Raw genomic sequence first — 9,721 nt, forward strand, 5'->3', positions numbered from 1 at the left:
CCTAAAGCTGGGCACTCGGGTGTGTGGCCCTAAAGCTGGACACTCGGGTGCGTGGCCCTAAAGCTGGACACTCGGGTGCGTGGCCCTAAAGCTGGACACTCGGGTGTGTGGCCCTAAAGCTGGACACTCGGGTGCGTGGCCCTAAAGCGGGGCACTCGGGTGCGTGGCCCTAAAGCTGGACACTCGGGTGCGTGGCCCTAAAGCGGGGCACTCGGGTGCGTGGCCCTAAAGCGGGGCACTCGGGTGCGTGGCCCTAAAGCTGGACACTCGGGTGCGTGGCCCTAAAGCTGGACACTCGGGTGCGTGGCCCTAAAGCTGGACACTCGGGTGCGTGGCCCTAAAGCGGGGCACTCGGGTGCGTGGCCCTAAAGCGGGACACTCGGGTGCGTGGCCCTAAAGCTGGACACTCGGGTGCGTGGCCCTAAAGCTGGACACTCGGGTGCGTGGCCCTAAAGCTGGACACTCGGGTGCGTGGCTCTAAAGCTGGACACTCGGGTGCGTGGCCCTAAAGCGGGACACTCGGGTGCGTGGCCCTAAAGCGGGACACTCGGGTGCGTGGCCCTAAAGCTGGACACTCGGGTGCGTGGCCCTAAAGCGGGACACTCGGGTGCGTGGCTCTAAAGCTGGACACTCGGGTGCGTGGCCCTAAAGCTGGACACTCGGGTGCGTGGCCCTAAAGCTGGACACTCGGGTGCGTGGCCCTAAAGCTGGACACTCGGGTGCGTGGCCCTAAAGCGGGGCACTCGGGTGCGTGGCCCTAAAGCGGGGCACTCGGGTGCGTGGCCCTAAAGCTGGACACTCGGGTGCGTGGCCCTAAAGCTGGACACTCGGGTGCGTGGCCCTAAAGCGGGACACTCGGGTGCGTGGCCCTAAAGCTGGACACTCGGGTGCGTGGCCCTAAAGCTGGACACTCGGGTGCGTGGCCCTAAAGCTGGACACTCGGGTGCGTGGCCCTAAAGCGGGACACTCGGGTGCGTGGCCCTAAAGCTGGACACTCGGGTGCGTGGCCCTAAAGCGGGACACTCGGGTGTGTGGCCCTAAAGCTGGACACTCGGGTGTGTGGCCCTAAAGCGGGACACTCGGGTGCGTGGCCCTAAAGCTGGACACTCGGGTGTGTGGCCCTAAAGCTGGACACTCGGGTGTGTGGCCCTAAAGCTGGACACTCGGGTGCGTGGCCCTAAAGCGGGGCACTCGGGTGCGTGGCCCTAAAGCGGGACACTCGGGTGCGTGGCTCTAAAGCGGGACACTCGGGTGCGTGGCCCTAAAGCGGGGCACTCGGGTGCGTGGCCCTAAAGCGGGGCAGTCGGGTGCGTGGCCCTAAAGCTGGACACTCGGGTGCGTGGCCCTAAAGCGGGACACTCGGGTGTGTGGCCCTAAAGCTGGACACTCGGGTGCGTGGCCCTAAAGCTGGACACTCGGGTGTGTGGCCCTAAAGCTGGACACTCGGGTGCGTGGCCCTAAAGCGGGACACTCGGGTGCGTGGCCCTAAAGCTGGACACTCGGGTGCGTGGCCCTAAAGCTGGACACTCGGGTTTGTGGCCCTGGGCACTCGGGTGTGTGGCCCTAAAGCGGGGCACTCGGGTGCGTGGCCCTAAAGCTGGACACTCGGGTGCGTGGCCCTAAAGCGGGGCACTCGGGTGCGTGGCCCTAAAGCTGGACACTCGGGTGCGTGGCCCTAAAGCGGGACACTCGGGTGCGTGGCCCTAAAGCTGGACACTCGGGTGCGTGGCCCTAAAGCGGGACACTCGGGTGCGTGGCCCTAAAGCTGGACACTCGGGTGCGTGGCCCTAAAGCGGGGCACTCGGGTGCGTGGCCCTAAAGCTGGACACTCGGGTGCGTGGCCCTAAAGCTGGACACTCGGGTGCGTGGCCCTAAAGCGGGGCACTCGGGTGCGTGGCCCTAAAGCGGGACACTCGGGTGCGTGGCCCTAAAGCGGGACACTCGGGTGCGTGGCCCTAAAGCTGGACACTCGGGTGCGTGGCCCTAAAGCTGGACACTCGGGTGCGTGGCCCTAAAGCGGGACACTCGGGTGCGTGGCCCTAAAGCGGGGCACTCGGGTGCGTGGCCCTAAAGCGGGACACTCGGGTGCGTGGCCCTAAAGCTGGACACTCGGGTGCGTGGCCCTAAAGCTGGACACTCGGGTGCGTGGCCCTAAAGCGGGGCACTCGGGTGCGTGGCCCTAAAGCGGGACACTCGGGTGCGTGGCCCTAAAGCGGGGCACTCGGGTGCGTGGCCCTAAAGCGGGACACTCGGGTGCGTGGCCCTAAAGCGGGACACTCGGGTGCGTGGCCCTAAAGCGGGACACTCGGGTGCGTGGCCCTAAAGCGGGGCACTCGGGTGCGTGGCCCTAAAGCGGGGCACTCGGGTGCGTGGCCCTAAAGCTGGACACTCGGGTGCGTGGCCCTAAAGCGGGGCACTCGGGTGCGTGGCCCTAAAGCTGGGCACTCGGGTGCGTGGCTCTAAAGCTGGACACTCGGGTGCGTGGCTCTAAAGCTGGACACTCGGGTGCGTGGCCCTAAAGCTGGACACTCGGGTGCGTGGCCCTAAAGCTGGACACTCGGGTGCGTGGCCCTAAAGCTGGACACTCGGGTGCGTGGCCCTAAAGCTGGACACTCGGGTGCGTGGCCCTAAAGCGGGGCACTCGGGTGCGTGGCCCTAAAGCTGGACACTCGGGTGCGTGGCCCTAAAGCTGGACACTCGAGTGCGTGGCTCTAAAGCTGGACACTCGGGTGCGTGGCCCTAAAGCTGGACACTCGGGTGCGTGGCCCTAAAGCTGGACACTCGGGTGCGTGGCCCTAAAGCTGGACACTCGGGTGCGTGGCCCTAAAGCGGGGCACTCGGGTCTGAGGCCCTAAAGCTGGACACTCGGGTGCGTGGCCCTAAAGCGGGGCACTCGGGTGCGTGGCCCTAAAGCTGGACACTCGGGTGCGTGGCCCTAAAGCGGGACACTCGGGTGTGTGGCCCTAAAGCTGGGCACTCGGGTGCGTGGCCCTAAAGCTGGACACTCGGGTGCGTGGCCCTAAAGCTGGGCACTCGGGTGCGTGGCCCTAAAGCGGGGCAGTCGGGTGCGTGGCCCTAAAGCTGGACACTCGGGTGCGTGGCCCTAAAGCTGGACACTCGGGTGCGTGGCCCTAAAGCGGGACACTCGGGTGTGTGGCCCTAAAGCTGGGCACTCGGGTGCGTGGCCCTAAAGCGGGACACTCGGGTGTGTGGCCCTAAAGCTGGACACTCGGGTGCGTGGCCCTAAAGCGGGACACTCGGGTGTGTGGCCCTAAAGCTGGACACTCGGGTGCGTGGCCCTAAAGCTGGACACTCGGGTGCGTGGCCCTAAAGCTGGACACTCGGGTGCGTGGCCCTAAAGCGGGACACTCGGGTGCGTGGCCCTAAAGCTGGACACTCGGGTGCGTGGCCCTAAAGCGGGACACTCGGGTGTGTGGCCCTAAAGCTGGGCACTCGGGTGCGTGGCCCTAAAGCTGGACACTCGGGTGCGTGGCCCTAAAGCTGGACACTCGGGTGCGTGGCCCTAAAGCTGGACACTCGGGTGCGTGGCCCTAAAGCGGGACACTCGGGTGCGTGGCTCTAAAGCTGGACACTCGGGTGCGTGGCCCTAAAGCTGGGCACTCGGGTGCGTGGCCCTAAAGCTGGACACTCGGGTGCGTGGCCCTAAAGCGGGACACTCGGGTGCGTGGCCCTAAAGCTGGGCACTCGGGTGCGTGGCCCTAAAGCTGGACACTCGGGTGCGTGGCTCTAAAGCGGGACACTCGGGTGCGTGGCCCTAAAGCTGGGCACTCGGGTGCGTGGCCCTAAAGCTGGACACTCGGGTGCGTGGCCCTAAAGCTGGACACTCGGGTGCGTGGCCCTAAAGCTGGGCACTCGGGTGCGTGGCCCTAAAGCTGGACACTCGGGTGCGTGGCCCTAAAGCTGGGCACTCGGGTGCGTGGCCCTAAAGCTGGACACTCGGGTGCGTGGCCCTAAAGCTGGACACTCGGGTGCGTGGCCCTAAAGCTGGACACTCGGGTGCGTGGCCCTAAAGCGGGGCACTCGGGTGTGTGGCCCTAAAGCTGGGCACTCGGGTGCGTGGCCCTAAAGCTGGACACTCGGGTGCGTGGCCCTAAAGCTGGACACTCGGGTGCGTGGCCCTAAAGCTGGACACTCGGGTGCGTGGCCCTAAAGCGGGACACTCGGGTGCGTGGCCCTAAAGCGGGACACTCGGGTGTGTGGCCCTAAAGCTGGACACTCGGGTGCGTGGCCCTAAAGCGGGACACTCGGGTGCGTGGCCCTAAAGCGGGGCACTCGGGTGCGTGGCCCTAAAGCGGGACACTCGGGTGTGTGGCCCTAAAGCGGGACACTCGGGTGCGTGGCCCTAAAGCTGGACACTCGGGTGCGTGGCCCTAAAGCTGGACACTCGGGTGCGTGGCCCTAAAGCTGGACACTCGGGTGCGTGGCCCTAAAGCGGGACACTCGGGTGCGTGGCCCTAAAGCTGGACACTCGGGTGCGTGGCCCTAAAGCTGGACACTCGGGTGCGTGGCCCTAAAGCGGGACACTCGGGTGTGTGGCCCTAAAGCTGGGCACTCGGGTTTGTGGCCCTAAAGCGGGGCACTCGGGTGCGTGGCTCTAAAGCTGGACACTCGGGTGCGTGGCCCTAAAGCGGGACACTCGGGTGCGTGGCTCTAAAGCTGGACACTCGGGTCTGTGGCCCTAAAGCTGGACACTCGGGTTTGTGGCCCTAAAGCTGGACACTCGGGTGCGTGGCCCTAAAGCTGGACACTCGGGTGCGTGGCCCTAAAGCGGGGCACTCGGGTGCGTGGCCCTAAAGCGGGACACTCGGGTGCGTGGCTCTAAAGCTGGACAGTCGGGTGCGTGGCCCTAAAGCGGGGCACTCGGGTGCGTGGCCCTAAAGCTGGACACTCGGGTGCGTGGCCCTAAAGCTGGACACTCGGGTGCGTGGCCCTAAAGCTGGACACTCGGGTGCGTGGCCCTAAAGCGGGGCACTCGGGTTTTTAAAGCGGGACACTCGGGTGCGTGGCTCTAAAGCGGGGCAGTCGGGTGCGTGGCCCTAAAGCGGGGCAGTCGGGTGCGTGGCCCTAAAGCGGGGCACTCGGGTGCGTGGCCCTAAAGCTGGACACTCGGGTGCGTGGCCCTAAAGCGGGGCACTCGGGTTTTTAAAGCGGGACACTCGGGTGCGTGGCTCTAAAGCGGGGCAGTCGGGTGCGTGGCCCTAAAGCGGGGCAGTCGGGTGCGTGGCCCTAAAGCGGGGCACTCGGGTGCGTGGCCCTAAAGCTGGACACTCGGGTGCGTGGCCCTAAAGCTGGACACTCGGGTGCGTGGCCCTAAAGCGGGGCAGTCGGGTGCGTGGCCCTAAAGCGGGGCACTCGGGTGCGTGGCCCTAAAGCTGGACACTCGGGTGCGTGGCCCTAAAGCTGGACACTCGGGTGCGTGGCCCTAAAGCGGGGCACTCGGGTTTTTAAAGCGGGGCACTCGGGTGCGTGGCCCTGACGTGCCGGGTCAGGTCGCACTGCTGGGCGAAGGCGCGCTCGCAGACGGAGCAGCCGTACGGTCTCTCTCCGCTGTGTGTGCGCAGGTGCTTGGAAAGGTTACTCTTGCTCTGGAAGCGTTTGTCGCAGACGGAGCAGCCGTACGGCCTCTCTCCCGTGTGGATGCGCAGGTGTTTGACCAGGCTGCTCTTGATGCTGAAGCTCTTCTCGCAGACGGAGCACCTGAAGGGCTTCTCTCCCGTGTGCGTCCTCAGGTGCGCAGCCAGGTTGGCGTTGCTGCCGAAGCCTTTGTCGCAGACGGAGCAGCTGAAGGGCCGGTCGTCTGCGTGCAGCCGCAGGTGCAGCTTCAGGTCGTTCTGGACGGAGAAGCGCTTGTGGCAGACGGAGCATTGGTGCGGTTTGTCTCCGCTGTGGACGGACGTGTGGCGCTGCAGGTCGACGCCGCAGCCGAACTCCTTCCCACAGTCTGAGCAGCGGAAGCAGCGCAGCGCGGCCAGGGCGCCCTCCTCCACGTGCACGCGCAGGTGAGAGTTCAGCCGCGCTTTGTCGGGGAAGTGCGTCTTACACAGCGGACACATGTGGTGCACGGCCTTCAGGTGCTGCGTCAGCTTGTTGTTCCCCGTGAAGCCTTTCCCGCAGACGGAGCAGCTGAAGGGCCGCTCGCCCGTGTGGATGCGCACGTGCAGCCGCAGGTCGTTCTTCACGCTGAAGCCTCGCTCGCAGAAGGAGCAGACGTGCGGCCGCGCCCCCGTGTGCACCGACATGTGCAGCTGCAGCTTGGACCTGCGTTTGAACTCTTTCCCGCAGTGGGAGCAGCTGAAGGCTTTGGGCTGGAGCTGCTCAGCGTGAGGCGTCTGCAGGTGCTCCGTTAGCCCCGCCTCGTGGGGAAAACGCTGCTTGCACACGGCGCAGACGTGGTGCACGCGCCGCTCGTGCTCCGTCAGGTTAAACTTACGATTGAAGCTTTTCTCACAGACGGAGCAGACGAAAGGTTTGTTCCCCGTGTGGACGAGCATGTGGCGCTTCGCCTCCGAGCTCCAGCGGAACGTCTGCGCGCAGTGGGGGCAGCTGAAGGGGCGCGGCTCAGACGGCTGGGGCGCAGACGGCTGGGGCGCAGACGGCTGGGGCGCAGACGGCTGGGGCGCAGACGGCTGGGGCGCAGACAGCTGGGGCGCAGACGGCTGGGGCGCAGACGGCTCGAGGGCAGACGGCTCATGCCCGATCATGGCGTAGCTCCTTCTGGGCGGAGCCTGCTGTTGGCCGTAGTCGTCTGAGCGGTCAGTGTCAGAACCATCCGTCTCGTCTCCGTTCTCTCCTTTGGCCTCGTCTCCAGGATGAAGCTCACACTCTTCATCCGTCTCGTCTCCGTTCTCTCCTTTGGCCTCGTCTCCAGGATGAAGCTCACACTCTTCATCCGTCTCGTCTCCGTTCTCTCCTTTGGCCTCGTCTCCAGGATGAAGCTCACACTCTTCATCCGTCTCGTCTCCGTTCTCTCCTTTGGCCTCGTCTCCAGGATGAAGCTCACACTCTTCATCCGTCTCGTCTCCGTTCTCTCCTTTGGCCTCGTCTCCAGGATGAAGCTCACACTCTTCATCCGTCTCGTCTCCGTTCTCTCCTTTGGCCTCGTCTCCAGGATGAAGCTCACACTCTTCATCCGTCTCGTCTCCGTTCTCTCCTTTGGCCTCGTCTCCAGGATGAAGCTCACACTCTTCATCCGTCTCCTCTCCGTTCTCTCCTTTGGCCTCGTCTCCGGGATGAAGCTCACACTCTTCATCCTCCGTTTTCACCGTGACCACGTGGAAAAGCAGCTCCTGTGGCTCCGGTTTGATGCCGGGCGACTGCGGCTCCTCTTTGATCCAGGGCGGCTCCGAGCTGCAGAGGAAAGATCAGATTAATAACAAAGATCTGCTCAGTTGGATTTTGGATCTGGGTTAGTTTTTGAATAAACGAGTGATTAGTGAAAGTGTCTCCGTGTTTTTCGGTTCAAAGCTCAATAAATGAGTCAGGAAATAGATCTGTTAGATATTTGTGATTCTAAATGTAGTTGAGTCTGTAAAGTGAGTCTGTAAAGTGCTGTTACTACATGATGTTACTACAACATGTACCAACATCTGTACTCAGGATGAAATGAAAGACTGCTAACCTTTCTGTGATATAAGCAGCACATGTGGCTCAGACGGAGCAGCTACAGCAGGTCCTCAGACTAAACACGTCAAAGAGGAAACACCAAACCTTTCTCTGTGCTTTACAGTTTGTCATGTCAACAGAGTCAGTGTTTAAGCTGCTCAAGATGTTAGCATGCTACCGGTTAGCAACTGTCAATGATTTCAACACGATAAACACATGTGTGGCTCACATGTGACACGGAGGAAACACTACAGAAACAGCTCTGACCTCTGACCTCTGTCACATCTATCCAAGGCCAGATGTTTGTGGTTCAGGGCTGTCTCTTGGAGAGGTCAGAACTGAGCTCGTGAAGCCAAATGCTAACCGGTAGCATGCTAACAGCTTAAAATGCATATGACAGGTTTTAATGCTTTTGAAAATATGACTTATTTAGATGGAGAACATCAGTTGCATAATTATCATTTCATTTCAGTGAAACAGCAATTTTAATGGAGAAATGTTGGGCAGAAAAGTTATTTTTGTTGATTTTTTTAAGCTGCTGATTTATTCATTTTTTTTTCTTCATTTATTTATTTATTTCATTCAAAGGTGATGTCATACAATCACAATAAAACCGCCAACACAGTGTGAATGAAGCGGAGCAGAGGAGAAGAACAAGTCTTATAATATCTGCCCCTATTGTTACTTCACACTTTGGAAACGGCATGTCTGTCTACATACATGTGTACAGTCTTTATATATATATATTTACAGTATTTACAGATGTCTGTGTATTCTATGTCACTTCCTGTCGGTGTCCAATAAGGAAGTGAAACTAAACACAAAGATCGCCAACCTAAAGAAAACTGGGCACGATCTTTACCAAAATCCTCAATATAATCGTGTTAAACTATATTAGACCTAAAATTGTGTCTAACGTGTCATTTAAACACGGACTCAGTGTTTCTTCACACGTGAGTCTTTACTGATGATTACGAGAACAGAAAACTGCTCATCCTCTGTCTGTCATTTCATCCTAAGTACAGATATTGCTACATGTTGTAGTTCTGCATAATTCTACTTCGGTATTCAAAATGGCCGCCACAATAACAAAAGTCACATGACCAAAAAGCATGTATAGGCCAGTGTAGCGCCTCATTTGAAAGCTAAGACCTACAAAAACTGATCAAAGCTTCTTCCTCGTTATAATCCTCACATTTTCGTCATACGTGTTCAGGTTTTCATCACAGTTTTGTCATACGTGTTCAGGTTTTCATCACAGTTTTGTCATGTTTTGGTCACAGTTTTGTGGCTTGATCAGTTACAATGTGATAAACAAAAACAAGGAAGAAGCTTCGCAGAGCTTTGAAGGTCTTAGCTTTTAAATGAGTCGTTACTCAGCTCCAGTCGAGAAGCTTTTAGATTTGGGCAAAGCTGAACTGAAGAAAATGCTCTCGGTTAAAGCGGGGGTTAAGAGGTTAATGGATGTATTTCGGCTGAAGCTAACGGCTAAAGCTAACGGCTAAAGCTAGCGGACTCGGCTCTGTCTCTGACCTGAGGCTCTGCTCCTCCAGGTCCCGCTCCTGCTTCACCTCCGCCATGTTTCTGTGTCTGTGAAGCTTTGGGGGAAGCTTGTCATATTTTGTATCAGTGTTAGCCTCGTTAGCCTCGTTAGCCTCGGAGCTAACCGCACAGGGTCCTCCTCATCACAGAGGCGCCCGCACAGCTGCCCGTTCAGAACTCCTGGGACTTATTTCTGTGCTTTAATGTGTTCGTTTCTTTCCCAGTTCGAGACAAAGTGAAGGTTTGACGTCATCTCTAAAGTGTGATGAACGATCTGGGAATATACGGGTATATAATATACGGGTATATAACTGGTCACCATGGCAACACGCAAACGCAGACCGTAACTGGTCACCATGGCAACACGCAAACACAGAGGACCGTGAGGAAAAATAACAGTGTTTTGTTTTGTCTTCATTGTGAGATCAATAAAGGATTATCATAACTTATTATCATTGTTAATAGTGATTATTGTCATTATGTGTAAATATAAATATAATAAATATATAATATAATAATAGAGTCATATAACTCCCACCGAACAGACGCAACTAAA

The 9,721-nt window shown here is 58.9% G+C and overlaps 1 protein-coding gene across 1 annotated transcript; it reads right to left on the bottom strand.

Annotated features, from left to right (window-relative positions):
- Positions 1-4,833: 4,833 nt before the first annotated feature.
- On the bottom strand, positions 4,834-9,240 carry LOC306982596 (uncharacterized protein). The gene is made up of 5 exons (XM_079583064.1): positions 9,157-9,240; positions 7,208-7,368; positions 5,480-6,787; positions 5,014-5,043; positions 4,834-4,880 (listed from the first exon to the last, which is right to left on the bottom strand). The coding sequence occupies exons 1-4, from the start codon at positions 9,201-9,203 to the stop codon at positions 5,030-5,032; spliced, it is 1,530 nt and encodes a 509-aa protein (XP_079439190.1). The 5' UTR covers positions 9,204-9,240; the 3' UTR covers positions 4,834-4,880; positions 5,014-5,029.
- Between the last annotated feature and the right edge of the window lie 481 nt (positions 9,241-9,721).

The sequence above is a fragment of the Gobius niger genome (genome assembly GCF_951799975.1).
Source record: "Gobius niger genome assembly, contig: SCAFFOLD_31, whole genome shotgun sequence".
In the NCBI taxonomy this organism is placed as follows: domain Eukaryota; kingdom Metazoa; phylum Chordata; class Actinopteri; order Gobiiformes; family Gobiidae; genus Gobius; species Gobius niger.